At 42.4% G+C, this 18,088-nt stretch overlaps 2 protein-coding genes across 5 annotated transcripts in view; one reads left to right on the plus strand and one right to left on the minus strand.

Moving 5' to 3' along the window:
* The window catches only part of Pkd2l2 (polycystin 2 like 2, transient receptor potential cation channel), a 34,260-nt gene extending 26,132 nt beyond the window's left edge, over positions 1 to 8,128 (plus strand). For 2 of the 3 annotated variants that reach the window (XM_021150311.2, XM_029471803.1), the window contains 3 exons: positions 2,144 to 2,256; positions 2,766 to 2,867; positions 6,411 to 6,473. In XM_021150311.2, coding sequence (XP_021005970.1) covers positions 2,144 to 2,256; positions 2,766 to 2,850 — 198 coding nt within the window. In that variant the 3' untranslated portion in view covers positions 2,851 to 2,867; positions 6,411 to 6,473. Of the gene's footprint in view, positions 1 to 2,143; positions 2,257 to 2,765; positions 2,868 to 6,410; positions 6,474 to 8,072 lie in introns of those variants that run through there. The other variant, XM_029471802.1, reaches the window with a different exon arrangement.
* Fam13b (family with sequence similarity 13 member B) overlaps positions 4,565 to 18,088 on the minus strand; it is a 65,500-nt gene continuing 51,976 nt past the window's right edge. Inside the window, exons 14-21 of one of the 2 annotated variants that reach the window (XM_021150308.2) lie at positions 17,993 to 18,074; positions 14,885 to 15,114; positions 13,124 to 13,207; positions 12,782 to 12,877; positions 10,396 to 10,479; positions 10,141 to 10,304; positions 8,758 to 8,859; positions 4,565 to 6,753 (exon numbers count right to left, since the gene is read on the minus strand). In XM_021150308.2, the coding sequence (XP_021005967.1) occupies positions 6,630 to 6,753; positions 8,758 to 8,859; positions 10,141 to 10,304; positions 10,396 to 10,479; positions 12,782 to 12,877; positions 13,124 to 13,207; positions 14,885 to 15,114; positions 17,993 to 18,074 (966 nt within the window). In that variant the 3' untranslated portion in view covers positions 4,565 to 6,629. The remainder of the gene's footprint in view (positions 6,754 to 8,757; positions 8,860 to 10,140; positions 10,305 to 10,395; positions 10,480 to 12,781; positions 12,878 to 13,123; positions 13,208 to 14,884; positions 15,115 to 17,992; positions 18,075 to 18,088) is intronic. The other variant, XM_021150309.2, reaches the window with a different exon arrangement.

The raw sequence follows: 18,088 nt of genomic DNA on the forward strand, positions 1-18,088 counted from the left end.
CACAGACCAAAGGTATTAATTAAGAAGGCCATCCACTCCTTTAAAACGGGCTCTCTCTTTGGCCTTAAACTCACCAATTAGACTAGACTGGATTGCCAGTGAACTCCAAAGGTCCTTCTGTCTGGCTCCCCGGCCCTGAGATTACAAGAGTAGACTACCACAGTCAGCATGTTACAAAGATTTACTTGTGTATTTGTCTATATAAGTATATGTACACATACATGTGTATATAGGTGCACATACATCTGCATGGACTTTGGGTCCTGGAGAAAATTTGGGTATCCTTTTGTAACATTTTCTACAGTTCAAGACTTTTTAAAATATAAGTCCATAATTCAATAACTCACTCCTGAGATAAAAGATGTGAAAATTAATATTGTATGAGAAACTTTACCTAGCGCTGTAAACATGAGGCTCATCCAAATGAAATTTGGATGTACTAAAAGGAAAAAATAATCAAGTTAGCATGAAAATGTTCAACACCATAAATCAACAGGATAATAGCTAGAATATCTTCACAGAATGATGTCAGACTTCTTATAGTCAACAAAACTGTGCTTCAAATACAAAGGTCAAATCTACATGAACTTAATCGAATGCTATAGCTTTCTGCAGATTCTTCTAAAGGATGAGTATAAGCCAACCAAAGATGGTGGAAAAACACTAGAGAGGGGGAATGGGGCAGGAAGTTACAAAGTTAGAGGAGGCTCACACACCTGCAGTCCCAGCATTTGGGAGATGGAGGCAGAGAGATTAGGAGTTCAAGGCTAGCTTCAGCTGCATAGTAAGTGGGAGATGGTCCAACTTGCTTCCCATGCATGAAGGCCTGAGTTCAAATCCCAGCACCCATATGAAAAGCAGGGCACATGATGCTGTAACCTGTGCATTGGACAGATGGACAGGCAGATCCTGAGAGCTTATGAACTGGGAAATAAGGCAGAATGTAACGAAGACACCTGAGGTCCTGGTGTGGCCTCTGCATGTGTTCATGCATTGTTGTATGCACCAAACAGCCCAGCCCTCCATGTGTGTGGATGGAGGGCAAAGTCAGCACTGGGCATCTCCCTCTATTGAGACAAGGTTTCACTGAACCTGGAGCCATCCACGACTAGACTAGCCGAGATGACAGGTACCCAATGTCACAACTTGGCTTTTGGTCTGGCTGCGAAGACCTGAACTCAGGCTCCTATGGCTCCCTAGCAAGTGCTTGATGGAGCAACTCGAGCTCCTTTTGAGACAGATTTGTGTGATGTAGCCCAGAGTGGCCTCAAATTCTCATCGTCCTTCTTTAGCCTCTTGTAATACCAGCATGCACATGCTACCAGAGCTGGCTTACTGAAACACTTGGATCATACCTGAGGACACTCCCTTCTCCTTTCCTGGGTTGTTTCTAATTTTCACAAATCTGTTTTATCCACCCTAAATTTGAGAAAAATGAGGCAGGCAAGATGGCTGAGCAGGTAAAGGCACCTGCTATCAAGCCTGACAACCTGAGTTTGAACTCCAGAACCCACATGGCCTTGCAAGTTATCCTAACATGCACGCACATGCACACACATGCACACACACAAACCCCTGAAATGTAATAATGTACTTGGACACAAGACAAGTCAATGGTGGTAAGGATGGGTCACAGGAGGACTCCACATCAGGAAGGGACAGTAACACTTGTTTTCTAGTATAAGAGACTTGGGTAAACAACACTGGTGCACGCAGACCATTAACCAAGCATGGAGTATTTACAATGGACTGAGTCACTTCTGTGCAAGTCTGGCAGAAAACCTGCAGGGAGGGCAAAGAATGGCCACAGACACATTCTGAGGGATTCTTGCTGGGGTAGGACTCATGGCAAGCAGAGAACCTACACAGTACATAGGAGACTCTGGCATCCAAACTCAGCATTGAAAAAGAGGGACAAGAGAGTATTAGTTCTGATTTATCCGGGAAGAGATGTGGTGATGCAGAAGAAAAAGGTGGGGAGTGAGGTTAGTGAACAAGATGGAGATGCACGCCCTTGCCTGTCTGTGCTGCGCAGCTCCCAGCCCAGGCTGTGGGGAGCCTGGAGCCTGGGGCCCTCAGTAGGCTACTTGGGAGTCTTTGGCATATACAGACAGCAGCCTGTGCTTGTTTACTAAATTGACAGGAGATCCAAGAGGCAGAGCAGATGAAAAGATGGAAGGAAAGGCTTGAAAAAAAGTATTATTCTACAGAAATTCAAGACGATTACCAGCCTGTCACTCAGCAAGAATTCCGAGAGTAAGTATTTGTGACATATACCAACTAGAGTATGTGGGACCCCAGGATATGCAGAATGAGGACACAAGTTATATATGTTATTTTCTTGAGCCAGAGTCCTATGTGCTATACCTAATTCTTTATTTTCTGCAGTTTCAAAATGAAAGCACACAACTCCATTTTCTTAGAAAGTAAGACCAAGGGGCTGGAGAGAGGGTTCGATGATGGACAGCACTGGCTGCCCTTCCTGAGGACTCACGTTTGATTCCCAGCGTTCACGTTCTAATTCCAGTCCCAGGAGATCAATGTCCTCTTCTGACCTCTCTAGCACCAGGCATGCCTGTGGTGCAGACATCCACATTAGGAAGTGGAACGTGGCATTGTCCCTCTCCATGACAGGCGGGCACAGCAGACTGTCCTCACAACTTCCTGTCGCCTGCCCCAACTACCCTGTGGGCTGGGCTTCAGGGGCTTGTCCCCCCATCTCCCATACAAGACAGTGATAAATCTACTTCTAAACTCTCCCCTAGGCTCTTTTTATACGCGGTGGAGCTTGAGAAGGAATTACACTATGTCAGTTTAAAACTGAACCAACTGATGAGAAAGCTACACTAGCAGGCTGACAAGTGGAGGTAAGACTGCACGGGAACCAGCGCCCTAGTAAATCCTCGGGGCATTTACTATATTGTCCCCTAAACATGCCACCCTCACCAGCACACATCATTGTTCTCACACAGTGCAGGGGACTGAGTGCAGCAGCCTGCAAATGCTAAGCGCTGAGCTGTGTCTGCAGCCGAGATGCACTGAAGCAGCTATCACTTATAATAGGATGAGTTCTGTGAATCAAGCACTTCCTGTCATCTGTACACAGGCACACTAAGATTTTTTTTTGGGGGGGGGTTGGGGGTTTGAAGACAGGGTTTCTCTGTGTAGCCCTGGCTGTCCTGGAACTCACTCTGTAGACCAGGCTGGCCTCAAACTCAGAAATCCGCCTGTCTCTGCCTCCCAAGTGCTGGGATTAAAGGTGTGCGCCACCACTGCCCGGCTCACACTAGGATTCTTATCACCACTATTAAATTCTGGGAGTATAAAAAGGAAAGTCCAAGTTAATGCTTCTCACTCCTGGTGGCAGATCTCTAGGTTGGATACGAGGGAGAGATGGCTCTCTCTGGGTACAGAGGACAACAACTGTGTGGAAGTTTCAACCATATCATATCCCAGGGTCTCAACTTGCTTGGGACAGATGTAAGTCAAGTCATAAGATTCAAAAAAGGGATTATATCAATATAAAATAATCTCCACTCTTCAAAATCCAAAACTCCTAGAAAAAGTCAAATACAGAACAAACTCTGCAGCTAAAAACAGAAATCTAGAAGAGCATTTCAAGTTTCCTAAAAGTAGAATAGAGAGCGGCACATTAGCAGAGGAGGGTGCTGTTGGAAAGTGTGTGTGGCTGGTATTTCAGAGACTGGAGGGGAAAGGTTACTTTCTACAAGTTCTACAAGCCCCTCAATAGCCAGGCTCTGTCCTGTGGGTCTGAGCTCCACCACACTCAACTACAGCACTCAATTTACACATCAATGCTCAGGGTGTATATTTAAAGCATGAATAAGTCAAACATTTTAAGAATTAAAAATATTGAGGCAAATATATATATATAAAGAAAATGTTGCCCAGACTTGCCTTGAAGCCCTGGGCGATCCTTCCCAGAGTAACTGGGATTAGAGGTGTGCATATCACACTGTGCCGAGTAAATTATGGAACTTGAAAATTACTACCACCTCCCTCAAAGCAAGGAGCATCCAGGTGGCTTTTTTTTTTTTTTTTTTGGTTTGGTTTTTAAAGATTTATTTTATGTATATGAGCTTTCTTCAGACACACCAGAAGAGGGCATCAGATCCCATAACAGATGGTTGTGAGCCACCATGTGGGTGTTAGGAACTGAACTCAGGACCTCTGGAAGAGCAATCGGTGCTCTTAACCACTGAGCCATCCATCTGTCCAACCCCTTTTGTTTGTTTTCAAGGCAGTAATTCACTGCAACAGGAAATGACTAACTCTGGCACTGGGCGGCAGGGAGCAGCGAGAGTTCAAGAACACCACAATGAAACTGTGTCTGGAGAGAAACAGGAAGGTAGTCTGGGCACTCTCTCTGCAGCTTCTCTAAATAGCTCTAAGAAGCGGTAGGCACATGGACCTCTCCCCCATAACTCCGCTGGCCAAACTGTTGAGCAACCTGGTTGTGTCCCCTGACATCATCACTGGGTAACTTAAATAAGCCTAGAACAATTAATACCGCCTAGAAAAACAAACATACATTTACAATGACTTAGAACAGTAAAGTTCTTTTATTATAAAAGTCTGTACAATGAAGTGCCAAACAAACACAGCAATGTAATTATAAGGTGGACACATATATATCTATATCTATATAGTATTTATATATAGATATAATTTTTATTTGTACCAAAGTAAACCTCTTGCAAGCTGCCTAACTATCCCCACTGCTAACCATGAGTCAGTGCAAGCCCATGGAAGCGTGCGAGCCACTTCACTACTCTATTCAGCCCAAACTAACAACTCAACGACCAAATTATGAAGCAGCTGTAACTCAACGAAACCAGTCAGGCTACAGACTTATAAAAATATTGTACTCAAATAGATTTAGCGTTATACAGAAGGAATATATTATTTAAAACATTTAAATAGTGCACATGAACATTTTTGCATGTGGTATACAAAATAAAACATTCATAAAAATATACAGTGCACATAAAATTACATGTAGCAATCCTGTCTGGGAAAAAACAAACTAAAAAGTACACCACATGATGGGTTCAAATCAAATGATACAGGGGTTTTTTGGCATTCTTAATTACTTTTCTAAAAATACATTATGAATGACCTAGTATTATCAAAAGGAAACCACAGAAACAAGGCTGGGTGATTCAGTACTTAACAAAAAAACCCTCCAACTACACACTCACTACTGCTGGATTTTCCCTCTCCCCCAGAAAGGCATTGCACACACAAGTGAAATGTGAAGTACGTAGACACACTATTCATTATCAAACTACTTCCTGCTCTTACTGGGTAATAATAGTGGCAGCGCTCAAGGTTCATGCTTTCCTCACCTTATTAAAGATGTTATGAAATTCCATTTATTTGTATGAAACAAACTATTAAGAAGAAAATCATGCATGAGTCATTACATGCAAAGCATGGGCAAAGTGAGACATTTATCAATTCAAAAAAGCACCGGGGTGGGGGTGGGGTATGAAGGACAGCCCACTTAGATGAAGCCTGACCCACATCTGTCATATTAACACAAGTTACTATCCAGTAAGAAATGATTAGCAGATTATCTGAAAAGCCATGCAAAGCCAAAGGAAAAAAAAAAGATGCTAAGAGTCTACGACAAGAAGCATACCACTACACATCCTGTGAGTGGCTGCTCTGAACAGCAAGCAACTGGGCGGGTGGGCGAGCGAGCGGTGGTCATCTGGAGATGAAGCCCCCTGAATAACCCTGGAAAGCTGCAGTGGTCTAGCCCTTGGAGAACACACTGAGGTGTGCTCATTCTTTTGAGGCCCATCTGATGACACACAGATCTGAGCACCACCCAAGTCCCTCCGCACTGGCATGGCTATTTTCTGACATTATCTGGAGGTGGGTTGGGGACAGCACAGGGTTTGATCCAGACAGGTCAGCATTGCCAGCTGGTGACAGTGACTGAAGTCCTGTAGGCAGCATGTGACGTGATTCAGCTCTGAGTGATGTGTGTAATGTTGCAATGACTAAGCAAGGCTGCTTTGTGCTCTACCCGCGCTTCCCTCCGTTCAGGAGCTGTGACCACTGAATTGCAAATCCTGGCTAAGTGCTATCTGTGCAGGGGTCACTTTGGGAACGACACAGAAAGGTGTTCCAATGTAGGATTTGAAAATCCAGTTTGGTTTTCTAGAAAAAAACAATACCGTTCCATATGTCACACTTATAGGCTATTCTTTTCAGTCATTTTATAAGAAAAGGCAACCGAAGAATTTCATTCAGTATGAAGATTTTTCCTCTCAATTTTCTTCAGTAATGCAAAAGAAAAAACAAAAAGTAAACAGAAGAGCTTTTTTATTTCAAAGTTCTTGAAGTAAAAGAGTAAAACTCTTGTCCTTTGCTAACAGCCGTGTCTGCAGTAAAACAATGAAGGAGCCTGCGTGTTTCCTAAGTGTGGAGAGGATCTGCGGGGTGTGGAACAGCTTTCCTTGCCTACTGGAACCACAAACAAGCACACAAGGGGACTCTGAGTGCCTGACAAAGTGAACGCAAGTACAGCCAAGCACACATGGTGAACCGTCAGGGAACACAAGCACTTTATGACGTCAACTTTCAAGGAACATATTTTATATGGATTTTGAAGAGTCTTGTTTGCTGATAAGAACTTCAAGGAGTCTAAGCTTGGCTTTAATTCTCTTGTATTCCTTATATTCCTCAAGCACCGGGACACGGTCCTCCTTCTGGGCATTCCTAGGGAAGATAAAACTCTGTAAAATACTCAAACTTTGTTCTACTGTGGAGTATAATGTTACAAATTTAAGCTGAAATTCAAAGCTGCTCTGTGGGCAAGAGGCTATTGGACTAAGTCACACAGGAAGAACATTAGTAGCTATGTCTACTAACTGCTTAAATAACGGTACATACTTACCAGTAAGCCGGATGACTTGTAAGTGCTAGAATGTTACCATGAGTCATGCCTTTATATTTTATAGTCATATCTTCTTACACTTCTTTATGAGTACATATGCTATACACATATACATGCTTAAGAGAAAGCCAGCCAGGCAGTGGTGGTGCATGCCTTTAGTCCCAGCACTCGGGAGGCAGAGGCAGGCAGATTTCTGAGTTCGAGGCCAGCCTGGTCTACAGAGTGAGTTCCAGGACAGCCAGGGCTACACAGAGAAACCCGGTCTCAAAACAACAAAAACAAACAAACAAAAAACAGAGACAAACAGAAAGGCAGAGGTAAACCTTAGGTGTCTTGTCCACTTTTTGAGGCAGGTTTCCCTGAAGCTGACTGAGTAGCTAAGCTAGCTGGCTGTGAAGCCGAGTGATACAGAACTTGAATACCACCACATCTTGCTTTGGCTCTGAGGACCGAACTTAGATCCACATCTTAGTACCCAGCAGGTACTCACTGACTAAGCCATTTCCCTGCTATTTCTTTTTAAATCATGTAAGTGTGAACCTATCTTTGTTATAGCCCCTGGTCTCGCAGGGTCACCTAGCTACTCAGGAAACTTTTGAGACTTTCCCTCAATTCTGTGTGAGTGCGCGCACAGGCACCTGCACAAGCCACAGGAAGACATTGGGTATGCTCTATCATTTCTCACTGAGGAGCCTAAAGCTGCTAGTTTTAGTTGGATTGGCTGTTCATAGGGATGTACCAATCTGTACCTCTCCCCAACTGTTAACTCTACACACCAGTTAAAGACACACAGCACACTGCTCTCTATAGGAGCCACACACCTACACCTCTAAGAGGGACGTGGATAACCTGACACCAAGCACACTGACAACTCGAGCTTCTCAGAATCGGAAGGAATCCATCCACCATTAATCCCTGAACTCAGAGGCAAGGGGGTCTCGAGTGTGAGGCCAGCCTGATCTATAGTGAGTTCCATGACAGCCATCTCTATGTAGAAACCCTGTCTCACAAACAAACAAACAAACAAACAAAAAAATCCCAGTCAAGGCTTTTCACTCCGTGGGATTATTCTTAGGCGATATCTTATACCAGGCAGGGTGGTTCACACCACTCTAATCCTGCAGGTAAATCTGTGTTTCAGGTCAACCTGGACTACACAGCAAGTTCCAGACATGGCTGCAAAATGAGAGCCCACCAAGCCAGAGATGAGTTTATAATCACTTCTAAATAGAAAGTCACCATGGCTGGGGCCGTGGCTCAGTGGTACAGCATTGGCCTCACGCTTGAGCTCCAGCACTATGAACAAGAAAACTGCTGCAGGAAAACTTATATTTATGAGATGTGTACTAACAACAGGTCTTGAAAGCACAAAAAACAAACAAAAACATTATAAAACTGGCCAGAAGAGGTGGTACATGCCTTTAATGTCAGGTGAATGTCAGTTCGAGGCCAGCCTGGTCAGTTCCAGGACAGACCCTGCCTCAAAAAAAAGTTATAAAACATTTTTATTTTCTTCTTTATTTTACTTTTTTTCTTTTGAAGTGCTGGGGATTGAACCCAAGAGCCTTGCACATGTTAGACAAAACCACCCTATGAGCAATGTATCTGTAAGGTTTCTCTTAGTGTGAGGACCTTGAGGGCACATGTGCTGTGACATACTTATGGACATCAGAAGGCGCCTCTTATGAGTTGGTTCTTTTCTTCCCCTATAGGAAGAAAAGGGTCTTGTGGATCAAGGCCTGTCAGCAAGCACATACTCCACTATATTAACATACATTTCATGAGTTGAAGGACAAAGATGTCAGTATCACCAATGCTTAACAAACCTTCCATTTTGTTGATAGAACGCTTCTTCAAACTCCCGTAGCGTCTTACGTAGTTTCTTTTTCTCAGCTCTGGCTTTCCAAAGTTGCTCCAGTAATTCAGGCCTAGAGTTAAAACAGTAACAAAACATTACTAAATGCTACAGCTTCTTTATTATATTAACAGTGGTTGTAGCCCTGGCTACAGCTTTTAGAAACATACAAATAAATCAAAATTACTGAGATTAAGGTTCCAGTCTCACTACGTAAACTTCTTCCTGTGCCTGGGGGATTGCTCAGTTGGTAAAGTGGTTCTTGCACAACCCTGAAGAACCTGAACTCGGAAAAAACAACAACAACAAAAAACCTCTTGAGTGCAGTGTTGTGCACCTATAATCCCAACTCTTCAAAAATCTCCGGCCAGCCAGTAGTCAATAAGCCAGTAATCAACAAACCCCCATTGTCAATAAGAGGTGCTGCTTACAAACGGGGGTGGAAGAAGGGGCTGCGGAGGGGAGAGGTAGAGAGAGAGCTCAGTGGCTGAAAGCACTCACTGGCTGCTCTTCCGGAGGACCCTGGTTCAGTTCCTAGCACCTATAGGGCGGCTCACAGCTGTCTATAACTTCAGTCCCAGAGGCCTGACCCTCAAGGAGCACCAGGCACACACACAGTGCAAAGACATAAATACAGGCAAAGCAGCCATACACATAAAAGTAAGTAAAAATGAATGGGTGCTAGAGAAATAGCTCAGTAGTCAGAAACACACACTGCTCTTGCAGAAGACCAGAGTTTGGTTTCCAGCACCCACGTGTCAGGCAGCTCAAAGTAGCTATGACTACACATCAAGGGGATCAGTCTTCTGACCTCCAGAAGCCCTCAACTCACGTGTAAATATCCACACAAACATACATAATTAAACCCATCTAAAGATAAGCAGGCCAATAAAGAACAGACAATTCTCAGTTGGTTCTTATAACTTTGTTATAAATTGAATACAACTTTTGATTGAAATACTTAATAAAGAAATAGGAACCACAACTGAGAATATGGGCTTATTAGCAAGTCAGAGTACTTGATATACAAGCCCAACACCTGAAACCCATATAAAATGACAAACATGTTAAATGTCTAACTCCAGCACTCTATGGCAACGCCATGTGAGGTGAAGACAACACAACAAAACCAGAGATCACGGCTTAAGCAAGGTGGAGGGTGAGAACAACACGTACGGTTGCCCTCTGAGCTGCACACACACACTTTTAAGATGGACAATGAGAAGTGGAGTCTGGGGATGTGGTGCTTGTCTCCCCCACACAAGGCCCTGGGGAAAAAGGAAGGAATGGAACTCAATCCATCCTCACGCACCCCTCTTGCCAGAGAAGCTAAAGTCACAAGCTGAGTACATACACAGAAGCTGCCCGGGTACTTGATAAGCAGAGATCCCGAGCCAGTTTTTCTTGATTTTCTTCAGCATCTGATTCTGAGTTTTCCAAGGACGACTGTGTGTGCACATTTGTGCTCAAGATGTCACCTAACTCAGAGGAGAGGCTGACACCATCTTCTTCTTCTTCCTAAAATGACAACCAAGCAGAGCCACACAGGCCATGACTTTCCATGCCCGTTAGGAACGTAGTAAGAGAGTAACTTTTCTACATTAAGTACCTTGATTTCTTCAAAAAAGTGTGCCGTTTCTCCTTCTATGATTGGCTGTAACATCTGACCCCGGCGCTTCGTGGAGGGAGAACCCTGTAACAACAGCAACACCGAGTTTTATATCCCACACATGTACATTAGGTACAACTTCACATTCCTATCATATAATGGTCGGCGCTTAGTACCCAGCAGCTAAAAACACAAGCAAACAAAACTCAAAACAGACAAACTAAAAAGAAAATCAGTAAGATAAACACCTAAGTAAAACTAAAGGTACACCAAAAAAAAAAAAAAACCGGTGGAGTGTGTTTTGTGTTGGCCAACTACTTTTTTGGGTTTTCTTTTTCTTTCTTTTTTAAAAGGTGGGAGTTTAGGAAGGTAGGGAGGTTCTGGGAAGTTTGGGGGATGAAGAATATAATCAAAATATACTGTATGGCCGGGCAGTGGTGCGCATGCCTTTAGTCCCAGCACTTGGGAGGCAGAGGCAGGTGAATTTCTGAGACCACCAGCCTCATCTACAGAGTGAGTTCCAGGACAGCCAGGGCTACACAGAGAAACCCGGTCTCAAGCAAGCAAGCAAGCAAACAATATATATATATATATACTGTATGAAAACGTTTTCAATAAAAATAAAAAATTTTCAAAATCTTAAAGCAGTCTTTTAAATTCATATTGAGTTCCTTAATAAACTCTTGTTTTTATAACATAGCAAAGTCTTACAGGAGCTCACTCTGTGCTGCCCACCTTTCACATTCAATGGATCAGGGGTGTGATGTAGAGACAATGAGGGTGAAGACCTCTGAAAAAGGGTTTGTTTCACTATGTAGCACAAGCTAGTGTATGAGATCCTCCTGCTGCGGCTCTCTCAGACTATGATTGTAGGCAAATGTCATCACACCCAGCCCAAGTATCTTTATTCTGAGGTCTGAGAACCCCCATAAATTTCTTTAGAAACAAAACTAAACCAAACAAAAAACTAGGATGTACTATTCATCCTAGCATGCTAGGTAATCATCACACGGCATAACTATATCCCAGGACAGGGTCATGCTAAGTTTCACTAGCTGGCCCTGTGATGTGTATCTGAGTACTACAGATTTCAGTTTCCTTCATGTTGGCATGCTCACTGGTCTAGCTCCTCAGAAGGCTGAGGCTGGAAAAATCACATGACCTCACAGGTTGAAACCACCTTGGACAACACCGCAAGACCCCACTTTAAAATAAGTTTTTTTTAAGTGTACACAAATACGGGTAAGCATTATTTAAAATATTTTATTACATTTCTTTGGTGTGTAGTTGGGGATGGGGAGATGGTGTGGATGTGCCACAGCATGTATGTGAAGGTCAGAGGTCATCAGACTTGATGCAAGCTCCTTTACCTGCTAAGCTCTCTCTCTCTGGCCCTGTGAATTAACACTGTTTAATTTTACTTAGTTTATTATTTGTTTGTATGTTTGTTGAGACAGGGTTTCTCTGTGTAGCCTTGGCTGTCCTGAAACTCACTCTGTAGACGAGGCTGTCCTTGAACTCAAGAGATTCACCTGTCTCTGCCAGGATTAAAGGTGAGACAGGTTCGGTCTCTCCTCTCTCCTCCCAACCCCCCCCTCCAACCTACCTCTGTCCTGAATCTCCCTATGTAGACTATGCTGGCCTTGAACTCACTGAGATAATCTGTCTCTGGTGCTAGGATTAAAGGTATATACCAGACACTTCATAATCGGTGTTATCTTAATGGGTTCTTTCTTTAAAACCAATTTTTAGGGTTGCCAAGCTTGACAACCTTGAGTTCTATCCCCAAGAACCTACATAGTAGGAGAGAGCCGACCCACCCCCCCACCCCTCCCTCTGACCTCCAACGCTCTTACCATGGCACACGCACAGTCCTTTAAATAAATACATGTTTAAGATTCATGTATGCTATAGTGCGATTGGAGGTAACGATGACAAATCTATGCAGACAAGAACTGAAATAGAGACTAGGTGAGGTATCATGTACAAGGGCTACTCTGCCATCTCTGCAGGTGAATCTGCATACAGCACTCCCTAGCTCTCAGCATCAGTTCCTAACTCGTGTGTGGTTTGTAAAGACTTGGTGCCACATGCACGTACGTAAGTGCTCACAAGTTACCTAATCCATAATCTCAACTAAAAACTTTTCATACTTGGCTACTTCTGTCTCTAAATATACTAAAATGTGTCGTTTCTTCTGTCTTCTTTCTTAAATATACATTGGCAAAATGAACTGAAGAAATACTTGTTCCAGGCATGGTAATGCATCCCTATAACTACAGAACGTACGAGTTTTGCTTGTTTGGGCTAGTGGGTTCCAAGCCAGTTTTAGCTACAAAGTGAGACCCTGTCTTTAAAAACAAAATCAAGCATTTGTTTTACTTACAAGGACAGGAGTAATGCTAGCTCTTGTCAGCATCTGTTTTACAAGCCTGTATCTATCATAGAGAGGCTTAACAATGTGCCTTTCTTCCCTGGTCACCTGAAGCCAAAACAAAAAACAAAAAACAAAACAAAACAAAAAGTGAAGCAGAGTAGCCTTTCTATCAGGAATCAGTTATCAGAGACATAAGCAGTGTGACTCCCTCACCCCAAATTTAATTTAAGTACACAGTCTCCCACCTACTGGAAACAACGCTTGATACAAACGGCTCTAAAGAACACAGACCACAGAAGTTATTCATGCTCTTCTGAAGAAATCAAATGGTCTCATCAAGAAAAAAATTACCGGCCTTCCGTGTTGACTTTCATAGTAAAGCAGACTTTTCTGCAGAGACGTCTTCTCTTCTATCAAATGATCTTTTGTCATTTTCTAGAACGGGAAAAGCACTCGTGTTAGTATTCTCCTCACGCTCACCATATAATCAGTTAGGTGAAAGGGCAAACGGTCAGCAATATAGACTAGGCAAATGCATTCTTTTTTCTGGATTTGCAGCATTTTTCAGTCTGCTATACAATCTAAACTTCCTAGAATGTCGATGTATAGCTTTTTATGGCTTAACTTATATTTTGTATGAATTATGAATGTTAGTTTGGGCACCTTAGCCATCTTGTGCTCAATATTCCAATCTATAAGTAGTACTCCACTCTTGCTCAAAGGCCTGCACTCACTGATGTAAGAGCTCTGGTAACAGTGCTTCTGCAGCACACAGGGGCTTCCACACCTGCCTGACATTTGATAAAGTTGCGAAGTCTTTCCTTACGACAACCTCAAATATGGACAGCTAGCAGACTCAGCAGGTTTCAAAATGCCTGGCCCACAAACCTAAAGACCTTAGCACAATCCAAGTTCTATCTGCAGAGCCAATGGGAAAGGAAAGCTAACTCCTCAAACACCCATATATATCTCCATCCCCCGCCGAGAGAGAGAGAGAGAGAGAGAGAGAGAGAGAGAGAGAGAGAGAGACAAGTAAATACAGGCTACGCAGAGGCCTATAATGCCAGCATTCCAGAGGCAGAAGCAGGAGGAATCTTGAATTTAAAGTCAATGTGGCCTTCATGATATGAGCCTTTTTCAAAAAATCAAAGACTGCTAATGTAATTCAGTGGTACATGTGCTTAGCTTTGGGCAAGAGCCCCTGGATTCAATTGGCACCACAAATAAATATAAATGATAGATAGGTGGGTGGGTGGATGGATAGGCAGACACTAGAGAGAGGGGGTGGGTGGGGGAAAATAATAATAATAACAATAATAATGTAGATGTAGACACACATTTCAGTAGATAAACAGATTTTATGAGTTCATGTCTCTACTCTACTAAGGAAACCCAAAGCAGTATAGTGTACAGATCCAAGAGAAAGCTCAAAATGTCAATTTGCAACCTTAGACCTCTATGACCACGTTTCCCTTTGCATGGATGGGCATACTCTCTACAGTGTAACACACTTCTCTTTTAATACTCTGAATGGTAGAGAGGACAGAACTCCCTGGGTATATTTGTATATAAAATTTTCCTTCTCTTCCACAGGCTCAGCCATTATCTTAATGAACCAATTCCACAAGATACCCTTCAACTAGGCCAAATAAATCCTACATATTTCCAGGAATGGCTAACAGTTCTCAGTCTCTCACTAGAGGAAATTAGAGATTACAAACAATTCATCTCAGAGTTGCCCTGTATAACAAGACCATTTCAGATTATATTCATGTACTAGGCAATAACAGTGCAGACCTTATAAAATATTGTCATTTTATTTTCAAGTTTGAACCTTAAATCTTAATAAAGCTAATGCAATCAAAAAGCAAGAGGACAAAAAAAAAAGATGATGCAGAGGAAAGTGATGAGAGTAACTTAGCCCGGTTCAAGGGAGACAAACAGACCAACATTTACACCATGAGGGAGGGAGAGATATTCGGAAATGTGTCTGCTTCACCACTTCCTAGACTAAGAGGAGTCAGGATACCCAGCTCTCACCCTGCTATGCCGGTCAGTTTGTTTCTGGTGGTCTAAAGGCCGCCCCAGGCAGAGCCTACAGCTCGGAATTACCTTGATATCCTCAGGAAGGTGCCGCTCGGCACGGTTTTCCTTCAACCGTTTGGTAATCAGCTCAAGAGTTGCTTCTTTCGATGGCGGCTTCTCTTTCTGAATGACTCTGGGCTCACCTTCACTCTCGCCGTCCTCATGGTCTAGAGAAGAGCCAAAACTTTTTGGCAGAGTGTTACTCCGAGGACGTGGCTGAGGCGCAAATTCTCCATCAGAGTTTTTGTGTTTTGCATCTAAATTTCAGAAATGAGAGGCTTGATAACCCAAGGCTCACACGCTTAGCATGCAGTGTACTTCAAACAATACCCACAAGGAGCCCAAGGTAAAGCACAACCCTGGTGGAAAAGAAGTGAACGCCGGGTTCATAAAAGAGCTGAGCGTGGGCAGGGCGTGGTGGCACAAAGCTTAATCCCAGCACTAGGGAGGCAAAGGCAGGGGAATTTCTGTGAGTTTAAGACCAGTCTTGTCTACACATCAACTTCCAGGACAGCCAGGGCTATATAGTGAGACCCTGTCTTAAAAAAAAAAAAAAAAACTTGATTTTTTTTTTTTTTTTAAAATTTTTGATGATTGAGGAAGATTGACACTGAACTCTGGTCTGCACACATACACAACAAAATAAATAAATTAATTAATTAAATAAAATAAAAATGGAGGAGTCAGAGTTGTAAAGAGAGCATGCTTTGGGGCAGGAGCAATACTAGATGAGGTTAACAAAGGCAGTCTCTCTGAACCGTGTGTTCTGGTTAACATGGAGCTAAACCTAGCATACAAGACTGAGGGTAAAAGCACTAGTGCCCAATTGAGGCAATAGCCTAAACAAATTCCTCCAAATCTAAGAACAAAAAAAGAGACATTAACATGATAAAAACCTACCAAGGGCAGTCTGTGCAAGCCCTAGAGAGCCAGAGTCTGGAGTGTGGATTTACAATAATTCTACATAGAGGATTTTAAATTCCACTGAGACGATTTTAAAAAGAGTAATTATTTTTTAAAGATATTTCTGGTGGCTGTGCAAATGACGGACTGCAAGACAGTAAGAGTGGGCGAGAACTGGAACAGTATACTATCTAGGCAATTTAATGGTAACAGCAGCTACAAAGTGGTTTAAATTAGGAAATGCTTAATAGAATAAGGAGAAATAATCCTTTTAAAATAAGATTGCAAAGTCCACAAGAGAAACAGTGTCTGAACACTTAATACTTGAAAGATATCAAAATTTCTACACTGAGTAAAGTTCAAAAGAATGAATCAGAAAAATGATACAAATTGTTAATGGCTGTCTTTATATAGGTAAATTTTAAAGTAGCTGTGATTATTAAAGCATACTCAGAATAAATAGAATTTCCAATAGCAACACTATACTAACATCCAAAAACACATAGCATACTTTATGGTTCAGAAAGAATTCACAGGGGCTGGAGGGACGGCTCAATGGTTAGAGCACTGGCTGCCCTTCTAGGGGGCCCAGGTCCAGTTCCCAGCACCCACACGGCAGCTCACAACTGTCTGTAATTACAGTCCCAAGGGATGTGACAACCTCACACCAATGTATAAAATAAAATTAAATAAATTATATTTTTAAAAATCTATAAACATAAGCAAGCATACATACACATTTTTTTAAAAAAAAGAGTTTATAACTTAGCAGTTAAGTTTTTATTTTATTTGTTTTGTTTTCTTTTTTTGAAACAGAGTTTCTCTGTGTAGCCCTGGCTGTCCTCTGAGATTAAAGGGGTATGCTACCATTGTTAAGAGTTAAGTTTCATAGTGTCAAAAATCCATTAAGCCTAGGGGCCCAACATAGGGCCTCCCACATGGCAGGCAAATACTCTACCATTGAGCAATCCTCCTAGCTCCTAATTATATCATCTTAAGATAAAATTTTACTCCCTGCCCATGCATAAAGACCTTAATGAAATACCTGCCAAAACCCAAATCATCTCAGTACTTGGACTATATTTCAGATAACTATATAGGATCAATTCATCTATGAACACAATCTAGATTATCTTTCAAAAACTCACACTCATGCAAATAAAGAGACACTGGGAAGAACACAGCACAGAGATTCCCATTTCTCTGTCACAGGATATTTGATCACACTTTGAACCCCAAGATTGTGGTATTTACTGAAAAGCCATTTCTAGCTGTGTGGCTCATCCCTTAGCCACACAACTTTAACTCCTCTGGCTGGAATATAGACACGCCCTTAGTACCTTTAATTCCAAATGATGAAGGTAAAGTTAGTTGGCAGAAGAAATCACCCATCTTTGAAAAGGATGTCTAATTAAGTGGCAGGCAGACAAAGCGACAAATTAGAGAAAGCTTTGATAGACTATGCTATGCCTAACTCTTATAAGAGTGGGAAGGGGAGAGAAGGAAAGGGCAGCTACTTAAGAGAGCATCGCAGAGACATGGGGGGTGGAGGGGGGCAGTTTTACTGGGATAGTTACAGAGAGAACAAGCTAGACACAGTGAAGACAGAGATAGTCAGGGAATGAGAAGGAGCCAGAAGATTAGAACAGATTGTCAAAGTTGGGATGAGGCCACACAGAGCTATTCCGGAGAAACAGAGAAAAGCCAGATTGAATTAGTCAGCTTGGAGAGGAGTTTGAGCCAGAACAGCTGAGTTGAACCAGCCAGCTAGAGTTCAGAAAAGAACTAGAAAGGATGAGTTTACTCAGTGTCAAAGGCTGAAAACATTCTAGGCCTAGCTAAGACTGTATGGAAGTTAGAAGCCTAGGACTAGGCCTAGGTTAGGAGATGAGGCGGGGTAAGCCTTAGCGACAACAATTACCTCAGGGAATAAGTTACATTTATATTTCTTAATATGCACTACTGGCGTTAACAATAGAACAAAAGAAAACTTATCTTTTTCAAAAATGTTCCAAGATAGAGTTATTATTATTATTTATCTTGGTTTTTTTTAAAGACAGGATTTCTCTACGGAGACCAGACTGACCTCAAACTCAAGAGATCTGCCTGCCTCTGCCTCCCTAGTGCTGGGATTAAAAGAGTGTGCCACCATAACTCAAAAATTATAGCTATATTTTGCACAGAATTATAAATGTTTTAAAGATGCAGATTTTCCACAAGATGCACTTATACCTTTAATTTGCTTCCGCAACTTCGTGAGCTCTGTCATCCATTTTAATACCTTTGGATTGGCTGCAATGTCGCTGTAGGAGGGCTGCAAAGTTATGG

Source organism: Mus caroli, chromosome 18 (assembly GCF_900094665.2).
Source record: "Mus caroli chromosome 18, CAROLI_EIJ_v1.1, whole genome shotgun sequence".
Classification (NCBI taxonomy): Eukaryota; Metazoa; Chordata; class Mammalia; order Rodentia; family Muridae; genus Mus; species Mus caroli.